This window comes from Callorhinus ursinus, unplaced genomic scaffold, assembly GCF_003265705.2.
Source record: "Callorhinus ursinus isolate GAN/ISIS: 27379988/994484 unplaced genomic scaffold, GSC_fseal_2.0 scaffold5, whole genome shotgun sequence".
Taxonomy (NCBI): Eukaryota; Metazoa; Chordata; class Mammalia; order Carnivora; family Otariidae; genus Callorhinus; species Callorhinus ursinus.
This window is the reverse complement of record NW_027397067.1, coordinates 61,941,549-61,959,407: the sequence shown is the minus strand read 5'-3', so window position 1 is coordinate 61,959,407 and position 17,859 is coordinate 61,941,549. Positions and strand designations below refer to the sequence as shown.

The 17,859-nt window shown below is 41.0% G+C and overlaps 1 protein-coding gene across 8 annotated transcripts in view; it reads left to right on the top strand.

Annotated features, from left to right (window-relative positions):
* The window catches only part of SAMD12 (sterile alpha motif domain containing 12), a 378,670-nt gene that overhangs the window by 253,591 nt on the left and 107,220 nt on the right, over window positions 1–17,859 (top strand). Inside the window, exon 5 of one of the 8 annotated variants that reach the window (XM_073893142.1) lies at window positions 4,199–4,507. The exons of the other annotated variants lie outside the window; for them this stretch is intronic. Coding sequence (XP_073749243.1) covers window positions 4,199–4,212 — 14 coding nt within the window. The 3' untranslated portion in view covers window positions 4,213–4,507. Of the gene's footprint in view, window positions 1–4,198; window positions 4,508–17,859 lie in introns of those variants that run through there. 8 annotated transcript variants of the gene reach the window in all.

Below are 17,859 nucleotides of genomic sequence, written 5' to 3'. Positions count from 1 at the left end.
TTTTTTGGTTCATTTCCCCTTCCCCATCCCATTCCAGGAATTTGGAAGGTATGGTACTAAGTCCCTCTGATAGTTCCTACTGAGTGTTTAAATAACAGTGATGTTTAAAACCTATGTTCTAAACCTGGGTTTCTCAAATTATTACTGCCAAGAATGAAGCAGTATCTCTTGACACACCACTGTATAGAAATGGAAGATGACCACGGGCTCCTTCCTCCAGGTCCCCAGGCACAATACCCCTCCCACCCAGTTTCTGTTATTCTTTGAGATTGCTATCCCCCATCTGCAGCAGCTAAATCGTTGATTCTCATGTAATTGGACCTCTTGTTTCAAGAGTGACAGTGTTTACATTCTTCATAGGAATGATGCTATTTAGCAACGTCTGCAATGCCCGTTTTCCATGCTGCTGGTTAATCTCAGTTACCATAGAGAACATCCATGTTCTAGAACCCTTTCCCAGCCAAAACTGTCTTCTCATTGCTTTTACTTGGTACTGAACAGCAGCTTGGGCAGATAATAGAATTAGGGAATCATAGCCTAAGCATTCTCCCTGAAAACTGCGTAGACAAATTCCACTGACATCTTTTTCTTTTATATGGGATATATTTCTTTTTCCTGGATTTGGGCAAGATTCTTTTTTAGAATTTAATATTCGGTGGATCAAAATGTTTATCAGTTTTCACTAAGTCCACAGTAAAAACCTCTTAAACTGGAGATTTTTTTTTCATTTCAGGGAAATTTCCTTCAATATACTGTTTTATTTGTTTGTTTGTTTGTTTAAAGAGAGGGAGAGGAGGAAGGAGAATCTTAAGCAGGCTGCACGCCCAGCGTGGAGCTCAACACCAGGGCTCAGTCTCACAACCCTGAGATCATGACCTGAGCCGAAATCAAGAATAGGATGCTTAACTGACTGAGCCACCCAGACACCCCTCAGTATGCATTTTGAGATTGGTTTTGTTGCATTGGTTCTGACTGCTTCCTCATTTGCTCACGTTATGCATCTGCTACAGATACTCTGTCCGTGGTTCTAGTCCATCTATTTCTCTTTCTTCATTCCACTTGGGTTTTTTTCTCCCTCTGAACTCTGGGTGATTGTCTCAAATTTGCATCACTTTAATAGTTTCTAAACCACATTGAGTTTCAGATCCACTTTAGGGACTTTTTCTAAATATAGATTTCATAGCTTCACCCAAAGCCCACTGACTCAAAATCTGCTATATTTCACCCTAGGAATGTATATTTTAAGTGTCTCTCCCCCTTTACTTAGCTGGGTTTGAGAACCACTGTCCTATTTCACTAATCTAATTCCATTTAATTCGGGGTGATTCTGCTCTTTACTGCTTTTCATGCAGTTTTAAATTCTGCAATGGAATTATTTGCTTGTATTCTTTTCATAAAATCCCTTTTTTATCTCTGTTTGTCGCCTCATTACCTCTCTTATAGCAACTTGGAGTGTTGAGTAATTACCTTGAGAATACAAAGTAGTTCCTATTAAGCTTTTGTCTTTGTCTTGTAGCAAATCTTTTCTAAAGTATGCTATTTTTTTTTCTCTTTTATGTGTATGTTTAGTTCCTGGTGTTTATATTATGTTTATAATTTGTGTTGTGGCACACTTTTTTATTCTGTGTTGGGACCTATTTGATAGCTCACTCTTCAATGGAGCCATAGGTGACTTCTCTGCATCCCCAGGCCCTCTTCCTGTGAGGGCTGCATGAGATGTCTTTATATAATGTCTTGTTATCCAGCCTCAGGAGCATGGAGAGGAGCCAGTTTTATGAGGAGACCCAGCAGTAGAATTTTGCCTTACTCATCATTTCCTACACATCTGGGAGCTCTTGCATCAAGACCCACTTCTTCATATCTTGGGTACACTTCACCTGCCCAGTATTCTGTGTACCAAGCATGGCTACCTCTATTATGTCGCATGAAACGTCTATCCATCTGAGTTGGATAGAGCTTACATGAGTTGAGGCAGTATCCTGCCTAGCTCCAGGATGTTTTTCCTGTTTTTTTTAGGAATGGCCACATTGGTGACAATTGGGTTAGAGAAAAAGCCCCACCTTCACTGGAGTTGTGGGTTGAACCGTGTGCATTTCTTCCCTACACTGCATGTTCTACATTGTTCCTTATCAGTGAGTCCCTCTACCTCCTGGAGACTGCAATTGGCTTAAGATCCCCACCCTCCAAAGGAAGAACCTCTCCCCTAGATGTCAGAGTAAGTCCACAGAAAAAGGCAAGGAATGGCTAAAAAGTGGAAATAAGCTCAATATCCATCTGCCGTTATGGTTAATAAATTTGCAGCTGTCTAATGGAATGCAAACTCTAGTAGCCACGTGTTATTTTGACATATATGACAAATATTTGACAAACATCAAAAACAAAGTTGAACGAAGAGTCAAATGGAAGACACCAAGAGAACTTGTATGTCTTCCCTCAGTTGGAGGCCATCTACATGGTATCAGATGCAGGTTTCTAGATGCTTGTAAAATGGCTTTGTTAGGTGACCTAGTTCAGACTAAGGAGAGGCTGTTCCCTAGTCCTGCTTCTCTTGGGATTCCTGAAAGGAGGAAGGGAGGGAGCTTGCTTTCATGAGAGACTCTTCCCCAGAAACACAGAAAGAATGGCTAGAGTTATACACAGGGCATTATTCCTAGCAGCATGATGGTGTCATTTGCAAGCAGCACTGTGTGCATACATTTTCTTCAGAGGTAGGGTTAGTGCCGTTACACTTACAGTGATGAGGACATTGAGGCTCGGTGAACTGAAGTGACTTATCCCTCTTGCTGTTAAAAGACAGAGGCTGAATTCAAACAGAGTCCAGAGTCTGCTCACTGTCCAGTACATCACAATGCCTGATGCTTCAAATCTGCAGTCAACTCTAGCTGAAAGATACATCCAGTCATTAAATATTTATTGAGCACCTATTATGTGCTGGACCAGGTGCTAAAGACACAGCAGTGAACAAGACATCTTTTCACTGCTGTCATGACACTTAAAATATAGAATGGAACATGGACATTAAAGAAATGCATGAAAAACTATTAAGTGACAGTTGGAAAGAAGTTACTGTATAATAGTAAAAAGGAGAGAACCCAGACTAGTACCAGGGGGAGGATTTCTTAAGCAACCAATAATATGAACCCCAACTGATAAACAAGTCAAGCAAAGAAGCAAGGAGAATGACAATACAATAGAGTCAAAGCCAGAAGAGCTGAGGCTGGAAAGAACTTGGCAGACTAAAGAAATTAGCATAAAGGCACAGTGAGGAAGATGGATAGTGGCCAAAGATGGGGAAGCAATACACTTTGCAGAGATGGGTAAGCCATGATGACCAGGATTTGGGTGTTACATTAAAGTTAGGGCAAGTTCTGCAGGGGTTAAAAAGTGGAGAGGAAACATGGTCATATCCATTGTACTATCTACTAAAAAGAGGCTGAAGAGAGCAGACCAGCTTATTCTTGAGCCAAAATATCTTTGGGAATGGTTAAGAACCTGTCACATTATTATAGATTTGCTTATAAATATGTGGTATCCAAAAGACTCTTGAAAGAGATGAAAATATGTCACTCTCAGTCTACATATTAAAAATTGAACATGGGGTGACTGGGTGGCTCAGTCAGTTAAGTGTCTACCTTCAGCTCAGGTCATGATCCTGGGGTCCTGGGATCGAGTCCCACTCAGCAGGGAGCCTGCTTCACCCTCTCCCTCCTACCCTCCCCCCTGCTTGTGCACTCTCTCTCTCTCTCTCTCTCAAATAAATAAAATCTTTAAAAAAAATTGAACATAGATCTGGCCAACCTTAAAACACTTCCCTGATGTTCACAACTTTTCAAGTTGAAGATGTGTCTTCTGAATAGGAGAAGTCCAAATCTTGATGAAACCCCATGGATATTGCCCCATTCCACCCCTGCTGGTCAGACTTGCTTGCCCTCCTGCCAAAGAAAGTTTGGGGCCATGAATTAAAGATGACTTAAGATCTTCAATAGGCCAAGGAAATATATCACATAGCAAAATGGATGGGACTTTATTCTAAATAAGCATTTCATTTTTATAGATTCTCATTCAATGACTATAAAGGGTCCATTCAGTAGATCTTTTTTAATATCAGAGAATTAATTTCAGTATAACTTCATTTGATTGTCTGCCATCCCTCCTCCCACCCCCCACTTTCTCTGACATTTACCCATTGTTTCCTCAGATACTGGGAAATAACTAATTATTTTCCAGAATAATGTGACTTACAATGATGAATGGTCCAATTCACACCTACTTATTGAGTACCTATGGCATGGAGGTACTACATCATATACCTGGAAAATGAGTGACAAAGATGAATCAGCCAGGTTTTCTGCCTTCAAGAGGCCTCCAGTTTCAGAGGAGATCAAAGGATCACAGCAGACTGTGATCTAAGAGCTACCAAGATGGCTAACAACCTCAGGATTTTCAGAAGCAAGAGAGAAACAAGGAGGACTTTCAGTTACCTGGATCTCCAGCAGTAAAGAATTTTTTAGGAGATTGTTTTAAAAATATATATTAAAAGCCCATGCTTCTAAAAATTGATTATGTCAGAATTGTGGGCAGTCCATTCATGTGTTCTCTATGTAATTCCTTTCACTGAATCCACTTCTTTAAACAAATCTTCTCTAAACTAGCAGGGCATGTTTGGGAAACACTGCATGTTTACAGGCCAACCGTGTGGTTACTCCCTGGAAAGGATCAAAATAGCTATCATCTCGTTCTCATTTTTTATTTGCCTCACTGTAAATGTGATGTAAAGCAGACAACATTAAGCTAATTATACTTGATTTATTTTCCGCTGCTAAATGGAACCCTGTAGAAGACAAGGCCCCCCACCCCAGAGGCAGAAAATGGAACACTTAATTACGGTAACCGTTTTTACATTAGATGAAGCACCTTGCTGTCCTTTAGGACCTCCTTGCCATAAAGTGTCTGACTAGCCAGGGAAACATGCACAGGTCCCTACAGAGATACATTGTGTTGGATACTCAGTATAAACCCACCAAAGCTATGAAGTAGCAGTTCCTTAGTGAAGGGCCAGAGAGGAAGAAGTGATCTCCCTAAATACCAATTCTGGTGCAAATTTATGAACTTTTAAACTCATTCCTAAATAAGCTGAAATGATTCATTCTCCCTCTTCTTGGTGCCTGTCATCCTCCTGGAAATCTGAAGCAACATGAATCACATACTCAACCATCAGGGCAGAAGAAGAGTATGACCTAGAATATACTTTGGGTATTAAAATACATCATCTTCCCCAAGCCGCCCCCCAGTGTGGGACCCTGAGGTTTTGGCCTCTTTTAGGAGGTGACATTTCACTGCTTACCCCTCAGTTACAGTAGTTTTATGCCAGTCCAGGCCCAAGGATAATTGCTGTCAAATTCTTATGAGAAAACCTCATTTGTCGTTTGCATATTAGATCCCCTGCAATTGATTGACAGGCATCAGAGTAAATTTATCCTCTAGCTGTAATTCACACATACACATACACACACGCACGCACACGCGCACCAGTTTGACACAGTGGAGCAGGGTGCTGTTATTGAGAAATTGAAGCACCAGGTGTGATTAAATAATATCACACATTTCATTCTCTCTTTAATTTCACATCACTCTTCAGCAGCTGAATCCATGTACAACCCCCGTGGAGTCAGCCTGCACTGTGCATTTTTAGCGTGCCCAGCAGAGCGGTGGCAAAATGTTTCCAAAGTAAGCCACCCTGCTGGGCTGTTGTGAGTCAAGTCTGTTTTTGCCTCCAAATCATTCACTTTTGCTAGATCTGGTTTATTAATCCATTAATCTCCCTAGAAAGTAAGACTTCTGGTACTTCTACATCACTGATGCTCAGTTTCAACCAAAAGTAGTTTCAAAACATGAAGACTAGAATCAAGGATGGAGGAATGAGTAGAAGCCTGCACAGCCTTTCCTCTTCACCCCCTTCCCTCCCCAGCTCCCCGTCTCTCCCCACCCACCCTGATTCTCTGCCTCTAGGAAATGGAAGTGGCATTAATACATGGCATTGACAAGCATGTCCCGAGAAGCTACATGTGTGGCATCCTTGATGCCATTAAAAAATGAAATTGAGCTAAGGCGGCATGTCTCAGATTAGGGTTCAGCGTGTCTGACCCCGCTATTTAGCAGTTCAGGACCACCAGGAATAAAGCAGCATCCCTGAGCTGAGAAGCAAGCTGTGGTCACGTGGCTCACCCAGCATGGCAATAAGCGCCCTCATAGATGCAGTCTCTAGAGAGAAAGGAATAGCTCTCCTTCCCAGCTGTGTGTACTCTTCCTTTGTACCCAGAGGCCAATCACAATGACCAGTAATGGGTCAACTGTGTAGCACGGTGTAGGTTAATCCATTCCACAAATACAGATGGAATGCCTGTTTGCCAGGTGCTGTCCTGGGTGGCCCTGAACAAACACCACCACTGCCCTGAGGAAGCTGATCCACGCCTCACCATCTGACCTCAGCTTACTTCTCCATTCACCGCCAGTGTGTTCTATTAACGTCCCATCAGGTAGAATAACATGCATTCCCGTCAGTATTGTGCTTGTTCTTCCATTCATTCTGGTCCACGTGCTTGGGGAGCCTGGACCACATTCTGCCCCTTTACCTGCCTAAGTCCCAGCCAGTTGGCCTGTCTCATTTCCTCCAGCTACTGCCCCTGGCCTCGCCTGTCCTGCGAGCTCACCACAGTATGTCTTCTTGTCCTTCATCCCTACTTTAACCTTTTCAGGGGTAGAGCCTGTGTTTTATGGTCCACATTCTGCTTAACACTTAGTGGGAACTCAATAAATATTTATTGAATTCATTTATATCCTTGAAGAAGATCCATATGCACTCATTTGCCCTCCATGTAACTTTTGTAAGACCCACAAGATAGCTCTTGAATTGCAAATGGATAGATTGTGACATTTGTAATCTTGATCACCCTAATTGTAGTGAGAATTAACACCCCCCTGTACTTTCTTAGGAAAATCACCTCCTCTCCCTGGTATACTTTTTAATAAGCATGGAACCCCTTGGCAAAATTAAATTGGAACTGTTAGGAGTATTAGGTGGGTTTTTTGGTGGTGGTTGTTGGAATCACTTCTAGAAAATTACCAAGCCTGTGCTTTCCTTACCAAGGACAAATTCAAGTTTATTTTAAAAATAATAAGAAACAGGTTTACATCTATGAAAAATAGACATGCATGTAGTTAGAAGGCAGTGTGTTTGGATGGTGAGATTAAGGGTCTCTTCCTTTTTTCAAAATTTCATTTAATATTTTATAACTTATTTTGGTGGAAAAAGTATTAAAAAGAAAAACAAGAATCTTCTTGAAAGAAGCTCATATCTAGGAGTTTTGCTTTACTTCTATGAGCCCAGGTGAATCAATTAAAGGTTTTCCCTGGCCAAACAAATATTTTGCCAGTGCTGTTGTGTTGGATAGAATTTTTTTTTTAATCTCAGGCTTTTTATCAGCAACATGTTCATTCATTCAACAAATAAATATCTACTATGTGTCAAGCACTCTAATATCACTTTTCTCTGTTAACAGTAATGATGTTTGCAATATATACGTGCATCAAATCCTTACATTATATACTTCAAACATACAGTGTTGTATGTCAGCTATCTCTCACAATTTTATAAAGTAGATAGGACATGTGTATTAGTCACAAATACACTAGCTGCTATAACAAATATATTCTGAAAAGCCAGTGGCTTAATTCTGTCCGATTTAACAATCCTAGCCGAAGGTTGCAGATCAGGGAATGACTACTTTACACAATCATTTAGGGACCCAGGCTGACAGCAGCTCTGTCACCCTCGATAAGCCATTTTTGAGGTTAGTCTGGTCCTTGCCATTCCAACCTGGAGGTAAAGGGCCTTAACCAAGTAAACACAGGTTACAAGCAACACTGGGGCTTACATTCTGTTGGTGAGAGCTTAATCACATAACCACAGGAGCCTCGAGGGAAATTTGGAGTGGTAGTCTAGTCCTGTATTCAGGGATAAGGGAAGAATAAATTTTGCTTGGTAGCTGCGTTCTCTGCCACAGCAGATATTTTTAAATTGCCACTTATAAGATGAAAAAAATAAGGCTCAAAGAGGCTGACCTCCTTAAGATCACTCAGTTAAACATGAAAAATCAGAATCGGAAGTCAGGTTCCTGAATGCTAAATGAGTATCTCTTCCATCATTTGGGTTGCCTAGAAATGAAATGATAGCCGAATACTGGCTTTGTAGCCGCATCACCTGTGGGTTCCCTCTGCATTGCCAACAGACTACGTGAATGTGAACAGTCATCACATGGCCCCAAATTCGACATTCCTGTCTTGCTTTATTCAGTCTAGACCAGAGAGGGGAATCTTCCTAATGTTTGAAAAAAGGCTAAATGCTACCCTGCAGACATTTTAATGTAAGCAGTGCATTTGGCTTTCCAACAGCTCCACACAAGTCTGAGAACAGTCTTAATAAAATCCACACCACACCAAAAGTTGAAGCACTGTTCATAGGCATGAATATAGCCCGGGTCTCTTCAGTTGCTCCCTATCCAATGGCTCTTTTAAAGACTATTTATGGAGAGCTTATTATGTAGGAGGCACAGGGCTACTAAAGGGATCAAGACAGACCCAAATCCAGCCATTATGGAGCTCATCACAGAGAACAATAACAGAAGGCCTCTTTCAGAGAAGGCTTCTGGGAAAGCATTTCTGAGGAGGGAGTATTTAACTGAGTCTCAAAGGATGAGAAGGAGTCAGCTATGTGAAGAACAAGTGGAGGGGAGCTTTCAGACAGAAAAACACAGTATGAGCAGTGGTCTGAGCAAGAATGTGACACCTTCACAGAACTGAAGGTGTCCCTTGTGGCTAGGGATATTAAGTAAGTGAAAGTGGTCAAGATAATCATGGCTGAAGTATGCTTATTTCATCCTCACAACCTATGAAGTGGGTTACTGCTGTCATCCCCATTTTACATATAAGGAAACTGAGGCATAAAGAAGTTAAATGTCTAAATCACTTGCATGATGTCACACAGCTGTTAAACGGGGCCAAGATTTAAACTCAAGGAGTCTGGTTATGAAGTCTACCTCTATACCTTGACTTATACTGTCATATTGCCAGGGGAAGGTTTTGAGGCTTCACTCTCCAGAAAGTTTTTCTCTCCTTTAATTAAAAACAAGAGGCACCTGGGTGGCTCAGTCAGTGGAGCATTGACTCTTGATTTCAGCTCGAGTCATGATCTCAGGGTCATGAGCTCAAGCCCTGCGTCAGGCTCTACACTCAACCGGGAAACTGCTTGAATATTTCTCTCCCTCTACCCCTCCCCCTGCCTGTGTGCTCACTCGCTCTTTCTCTCCTTCTCACTCTCTCAAATAAATAAATCTTAAAACAAAAAACAAAAGCAACAAATCACCTCTTTCTCTTAGCTAAATGTTCTGAACCTAAGATTTCTGGATCCCTCCCACCTCCAAGGGAACCATGGACAGAATTTAGTGGGGCTGATGAATTTGGATATATGTATAGATAATATTGTACAGAGTATGTGTTATATATAGGACATACTTTATTTAGTCAACTTTCTACTGAAATTTAACATTTGTTTCTATCACGAATACAACAAAACCTCGGTATGCTTAGCCATTTATGTGACTCCGTCACTAGAATCACAAGTAATTCTTAATCACATAAGACTTGTTGCAGAATTCTTGAAACATAATTTGCACTCATCACTACTGTCAAATTATAAAAGTTATTTCTGCCAATAAATCTTATTCTTATTGCATTGATAAAGAAACACATGTATTGTTCCACACACAACTTTTTAAAAACTATTTTAGTAGGTGTTTTTCAATATAAGTTCTTTATTTTGTAATCTTATATATTTTCCTTTTTGCATTTAAATAGATTCTTGAGAGGGAATACACAGGCTTCCCCAGACTGCCAAATAAATATGAATTTATAACCCCTTGAAAGTTTCTCTCTGATTTTAACTCTCTTTCCCCAGGCCACAGCTTCAACCAAGAGCCATCAGGCTGACTTATGACTTAAAATTCAAATTTTCTTGATGTTTCTTTCTTTCTTAGTGTGGAACATGTTGAAAAGAAGTCCATAGCACACAAGAAGTTTCCCTTTAACATCTTCTGTGTTTAAACTTTTGCCCTCCTTTCCCGTGTCACCAGATTTCTAGAATAGTCTGTGGGTTGTCTAGACTTTCTCATGTTCCTTTGGTTCCATAGTTCTCTGTTTTCTGGCTTGCTCCCCACCTTCTTTTCACAAGATGATCACTCTAAGATTGCTCGAGTCCTCTGGTGTTAAATGAGTACTTCTCAGTATCTCTTCTCCCTGACATCTGTAGAATTCTGCCACTGTTGATCCCGTTTTTCTTCAGGGGACTCTCTCAGTTTCAGGAAAATCACTATTCCTTTCTTACCTACTTCACTCTGTCTTTATAGACCACTCTACTCTTCACTCATAAAATAAAGTTCCAAATATTCTCCTTGGGAAACCACATCTACCCCATAGACATGAACTGAATCTAGACACTGATTATTCTAATCGGAGCTAGTTCTTCTAAACTTTCTTCCTCCATTCCCAGCTATCCAAGGAAAATCTTTACCTTAATAGCCCAGAGGCACGACCAACATGGCACATCCAAGTTGAACTCACATATTGCCTCTGCCACCCAGCCTGCTAGTTTCTCCTGCATCCATGTTTTGATTATTGGCATCAGATCTTCTGAAACACTTCAGGGCTGTTGTCAGTCCATCCCCCACCCCTCACTCCTACCTCTGCTGAACACTGGTCTATTCCATTGAGGAAGTGGGGTTGATCTAACCCAAGAATGATGTATAGTACTGGGAGACAGGTGGACATGCTAGGTATAAGTTTTATGAGTATAAGATCAATGTATAACCCCTGAAGATTTCTCTGTGATTTTAACTGTCTTTCCCTGGGCCACAACTTCCCAGGAGCCTGATGGCTGACATGACTTAAAATTCAAATTGTAATGGTTTTTCTCTCAGCATGGAACATGTTGGAAAAACAGGCCACGTTCCTCTGCCTGGTGTCCCATAGAACCCCTTCCCTTGCTGCCTAGAGGTTCCTAGCCTTTTCCTGATTAGAGCAAGGTGAGGGAGGAATGTGGATCAGGAGAGTTCTTATTTGACAAGTACTGGTATGAGCCAACTCTCACTCTTGAGGGCTGGCAGGTGTTTAGTCTTTGATGGGTTCTTCTGACACCACCACCACCCCACCACCCCCATTGCTAGGGATGGCTCACTTGTGGTTCCCTTGACAAGAGAAAATGCATCCGTGTTCTTCCACAAGTTTACTTTTCTTCAACCAACAGCATTTCAGTAATGCATCAGCCTTTCAGCTGGAGTGGTGTTTTCACCTTTTAAGTGCCCTTTTGGAGAAGTCTTAGCTCCTCCACACCAGCTCTCTCCTGCGGGATGGGCCAGATCTGGCCCCTCGGAAATGCTTCTGCAGTCCTTGCCCTGAGAAACAAGGGCAGACTGTCCCTAGCATCAAAATATTTTTGTTTGGTCTGCCACCAGAGCAGTTAGCGAGCCACAGGTTCTGGCTCTTTAGATGTCTCACTTCATCCCCCAGAGACACACGCCAGGTTAAGAGTTCTCTTGAAGCATCCTTGCGAGACTTGGGAGCAGGAGGCAGTCCTTCTCTCTCTTTTCCCTAACCCTAAGCAAATAGAGGCAGGTTAGACTGTCATGGACTCATGCCCAGCTTTCTTAATAGAAAACTTCCTTCTAAAACATTTCCATTGAATTACATATAAATACATCTATTTTAACTGTTAGGTCACTGAATTTTCACAAATGGAACACACCCATGAAATAGCACCCAGACCAAGAAAAAGAAGATGACTAGTACCTCAGAAGCCCTCCTTGCTGCTTCTTTCCAGTTGCTCCCCCCCCCCGCCGGAGGGTAAACACTATTCTAAATACTGATAGTAAGGAATAGCATCATCTGTTTTTGTTCATTGTATAAATAGAATCACTCATTATGAGCTCTTTGTGTCTGACCTCTTTCATTCAATGTTATCCTTGAAATTTGCCCACATTGTTGTCTGCAGTTTTAGGTTGTTTATTCTCATTGCTCCAAATTGTGCAACATGTGAACATATCACAATTTATTTATGTATTCTGCAGTTCACAGGCATTTGGGTAGTTTCCAGTTTGAGACTGCTCTGTAGAAAGGGATGTTCAGAATATTATCAAACATGTCTTTGAATGACAAAAGAATACATTTCAGTTGGTGCATCCTAGAAGTGGATCTGCTGAGTCACTGGGGAGGTATGATGCATTGGTTTGCTAGGGCTGCCATAACCAAGTACCGCAAACTGGCTGGCATAAACAACAGAAACTTGTATTCTCACAGTCCTGGATGCTGGAAGTCTGAAATACAAGCATCCGTAGGGTTGATTTCTTCTGTAACCTCTCTTCTTGGCTTGTATATGGCTGTTTTCTCCCTGTGTCTTCATATGGTCTTCTTTCTGTATGTGTCTGTGTCCAAATTTCCTCTCCTTATAAGGATACCAGTCATATTGGATTAGGGCTCCTGCATGAGACTTCATTTTGCCTTAGTGACTTCCTTAAGATCATCACAACAAATATGGTCATATTGTGAGGTAATGAGGATTTGACCTTCCAACATATGAATTTGGGATTGGGGGGGGGTCACAATTCATCTGTACACACTATTCAGCTTTAGTAGCTTCTTCCATTGTCTCAAAGTGGTTGTACCAATAAACACTCCCTCCAGGAGTGTATGAGAGTTCTGGATGTTCCACATCCTCACCAACACTTGATTTTTTTTAAAAGAAATCTTTAAACAAGCTCCCAACCTTTATATGGTCTTGATCTGACTGAGAGATAAAGGTAATGGAACTGGTTTTCACACCTCTGTTGCAAACCTTGCATTATACGTGCAAAGTTTGGGACATCTGTTGTGTTCATGGAAAATTTCATCCAAACATCATGTTAACTAGTTCTAGAATTTTTGTATACTTGTTTTTTCCATCATTAGGCAGAAAAACAAGTTGGCAATGCCAGTATCTTTATGATGATGATGATGATGATGATGATGATTTTGAAATTTGGCCCTTCCACACCTGTCCAAGTATTTTGAGGATAAATCACACCAAAAAGAAGAGGGTACCAGAAATCTCTAAACAGTTAGATCTCTTCATTCTGATGTTGGCCCTGCAGCTCTCAGGGTGAGCCTCTCAGTGGATGTTGCCCTTCCCCCCCACCACCCCGCAAAGGTGTCAGTCAGTCCCAGCAGGGGTGTCTGCTCACGTGTGGTCTGTAGCAAGTCTCCCTTACTCAGCTCCTCCTCCACAGCTGGGCTGTATGTATCAAAGAACAATACGCCACATCTGAAACCTAATAATCCACATGCTGAATTACTACCAGGAGTAAAGATCTGTGTGGTATAATCTATCCTTTATGGTTGCAAATTCTAAATATTTCTTTTCATGGTTGTCTCTCAGTTTGGTTCAGTCATCTTAAGAAAGGACAAGATTCCTTAGTAATAATATGGGAATATTGTTATATAATACCAAACTAAGGTAACTAAGTATCCCTGTGCTCATTCTGTGTGTTATCTGGGAGTCGAGTCTGGGAACAGCAGGAGCTTTGACATTAGCCCAGCCTTGGAACCTAGCACTGATTCTTACCAAGTGTGCCTCCTTAGGCATGTCATTTAACTTTTCTGAACCTCAACTTCCCCAATTATACACTTTAGATAAAATTAGTACCATAAATGTTGTATTTGATATATTAAAAAAAAAAAAAAACATAGAGCATGTCCTACCTGGATGCCCACTTTATAAAAGGTTCAGTAGAGGCTATAGTGGGAGATGGTCATGTAAGGGGGTAGGGGGCAGTAGCAGTTGTGGGAGAGAGGTATAGACATATTCACGTGGAGAAGAAAAGACTAACCCACATTAAATAATGTTCAAGGACAATATGTCATGAAATGCTACAAAGGCCCTAAGGGCTTAGAGAACAGAGCAAAGGTGAGGATGATGTGGTCATACAAATATTCGTGAGTTGAGACTTGGTCTAAGCCTTAAGGAATGGGAAGGACTGACGTATTTCACTTAACATAATACTCTCTAGGTTTATCCATGTTGCAAATGGCAAGATTTCATTCTTTTTTATGGCTAATATTCCATTGTGTATGTACCTCATCTTTATCCATTCATCTGTCAATGGACACTTAGGTAGATTTCAAAATAAGCCTTCAATAAACATAGGGGTGCATGTGTTTTTTTGAATTCATGTTTTTGGTTTTGGGGGGTACATATCCAGCAGTGGAATTACTGGACTGTATGGTATATGATTTTACTTATATAGGGAATCTAAAAATCAACAACAACAACAAACAGAAACAGACTTCATAAATACAGAGAACAAACTGGTGGTTGCCTGATAAGGGGGTATGAAATAGGTGAACAGGATTGTGAGGTACAAACTTCCAGTTATAAAATAAATAAGTCACGGTGATGAAAAGCACAGCATAAGGAATATAGTCAGTTTAAAGAATGGTGAGGATTGGAGATGTGGACTCCAATAGGAGTCACAGAACTATTGTGAGAACTCTAAATGATTATTAAAATAATCTGGAGGGGCGCCTGGCTGGCTCAGTTGGTGGAGCATGCTACTCTTGATCTCGGGGTTGTGAGTTCGAGCCCCACTTTGGGTGTAGAGATTACTTAGAATAATCCAGGGGAGCCTGGGTGGCTCAGTCGGTTAAGTGTCTAACTCTTGGTTTCAGCTCGGGTTGTGATCTCAGGGTCGTGGGATTGAGCCCCACATTGGCTTCATGATCAGCACGGAGTCTGCTTGGGATTCTCTCTCTCTCTTTCTCTCTCTCCCCCTCCACTCTCTCTCTCTCTCTCTCATAAATAAATAAGTAAAATCCTTAAAAAATAATAATAATCCAGATGTGAGAGGGTGAATGTTTGTTAAGGAGTAGTGATTTCAAGAATGAAGAAGAAATAGCTTATTGCAAGCCCTTTTTAAGGCAAATAAGATTGAGGAGGCCACTTGATTTCAAGCCCAAATATAAGAAGCATCATAGGATGGTACTAAAGAAAAAACATTGAAGAGAAGACATAATTATTGCCTTGTGGACATACTAAGTTTGAGGTAAGAGTAAGATATAAAAGTAAATTTGGTTGACACACTGTTGGGCATTTGATGGTAGATGTCAAAGGGAATGAACCAGAGGAAAAAAAAACCTGGGGATTAAAAACACAGAGGGGATTGTTTGAAGTCAGGTGAAAAGGTAGCTCTCCCAGGGACAGAGAGAAGATAAGAGCTAAGGAAAACACAGTTCCACAGAGGGAGGGTCTTAGAGGCAGGAGGAGAAAGATCAGCCAACTAAGAAAACCAAAAGAGGAATGTCTTCTGAGAGACTTAATCAGGGCTGAGAGGCCCCTACATTGATTCCAAGTACTCCGGAACCTCAGAGTTCATGTCTTATTTTCAGTCACCTCGGCTTGCCTTTATAAATTAGAGCATTTGTTCTTCTCATCCAATCATGTAAACTGGGAGTGAATATTTCAGACTGAGGGAAAAAATGCAATAAATGAGGTCACAGGACTTGTTCCTGATGAAGATGTATAAGCTAACCCTCTCTGCTTCATCCCATCCCCAGGTGCCACGTTCTACGTGGACGAACCATACTGCTCTTTGAAATTGCTTATTATACATCCTGCCTGCTATCCCAAATGGTACCAATATAACATTCTTTCTATAGAAAAAGATTGAATTCATTAATTTCCACATACTTCTTGATAAACATTGGCACTTTCAGGTTGCCAGTAGATCACCAGGTCTCACACTTACTATCTTGGAGGAATGCTATAAACACTATCTCAGTTGTTTTATATCTGGCCAAGTGAAGAAAAGCCAGAATACCTCTCTCAACTTGTAAACTAGCAAATTGCCAAGAGGTTATCTAATTTTCCTCCCTGCTGTTCTCACACCTGCATGCCATCAGTGTTTAGAACTAATTAATATGTCAATACGGGGGCATAAAGTGGTTTACGTTCTATATGGGCTTTCTAATTTGGGTGCATAAATATTTATGATAGAAAGTGTCTCCCTTAAATCCCACAAAAGACATGTGACATGAAGGAATCTCTTAAATACTTCCATTAATGGTTTTGTACCAATGGCTCTTGATAAAGGGAAAATTAAAATTTTGAGATCCGTATCTTTAGCGACATCTTAGTTTGCCCACAAACATTCTATTGACTACTTTGTGACTATAACTGCAAAGGCATGCAGGTCAGTTAATATTCCAGGGAACACTATCGATGACTTCCTGCAATATCTTACATACACAGTAGGAAACAGACTATTTTAAGAATGTAATCCTCACCCTCAAGAGTCAAATTTTTCGGCCCTATGATAGTGTTTTCAGTGAATCAGTAAGGCAATCAGTCATATATTTTCTCTTTCTTCATGTGAAATACCTTTATCTTATAAGAAGGCAGCAGCATAGTAGAAGGAGCAAGAATTTTGAAGACTGAAAACCCAGGTTTAAATCTGGCAGTAGATACGGGTCCTGTATCAGATTTTTTGAGCAATTTACTAAATCTCTCTAAGCCTATTTGTAACATGAGGCAAATTAGTCCCACCTCAGAACAGTTGTGAGAATTAAGTGGGTTCATAGTTAGAGAATGTTTAGCACATTGTTGGACTCATAAAGTGCTTATTCACTTCAACGTGCATTAAAGTCTGTCCACTAGACAACAGTCACTGTTCTAGACACGGAAGATACAACTCTCTGCCTGGTAGTATCAGTCAGGGCTCATATGTAGGAAATAAAAACTACTCTGTTTTATGCAGAAAGTATTTAATGTAGGGAAGCAGATACTTCTAAAGTTGTTGGAAGAGCTAGAGAAGGTACAGGTTCACTGAGAATTCTAGAAATGACTTCCAAACAATACCACGCATCTGGCCTTGTGAGGTCAGTTACTCTCTCTGCCTCAGTGAGGAAGGTAGGGATTCAGGAGAGTACCAGGGAAATCATTGAAATTAAGAGCAAATTGCCTTAGCCATTATCCAGGGATAAGGGAGACCCATCATTGCAACTGATTCTGGACACCCTTGGAGCAACGGCTGTTCCTAGGAGCTCTGCCATAGAAATATGCAGTGTCCTCACCATTGGGGATATGCAGCCTCCAACTCACTTTCTCTATCAAAATCTTATGAAAGAGTAATTTGTCAAACTTAAAATCTAGCTGCAAGGGAGTCTGGAAAATATAGTACTTTCACTTCACAGCCTCTGCAGTGGGATGAAGCATGCTAGAAGCAAAGTAGAATAGATATTGAATACCTCATGCCCATCACCGGCGAGACAAGGAGGTAAACCATCAATCTTTAGGACTAGCCATTAATGGAATTAAAGGAGACTATACAAAGGAAATGGGCCCACAAAGGAGGGAGGGATTCTTTTCAAACTAGAGAGGCAGTTGCTGGGGAGGAAGGATGAAAAGAAACTGATGAGGCATATAGATAGAAGACAAGAATTCTGAGCAGAAGAGACAGCCCAGGCAAAATGTTAGTCCTTTCTCCCATCCCCATTCCTGGAAGTGACAACAAACATCTGGAGTATGAAGATTTGCTTTTCATTAAGGAAGACGGGAGAAGCTTCAAAGATTTCTTTCCTTCAAAAATGATTCTTTAAGCACCTTCAGTGGTCCCTGCCACCAGAAAGTAAATTCTGTGAGTGCAGAGAGTAAGTCTTTTCATTCTGTGGATTATGGGGCTATACTGAGTGTCTGGAGCATAGAAGGGGCTCCACAGATAAGAA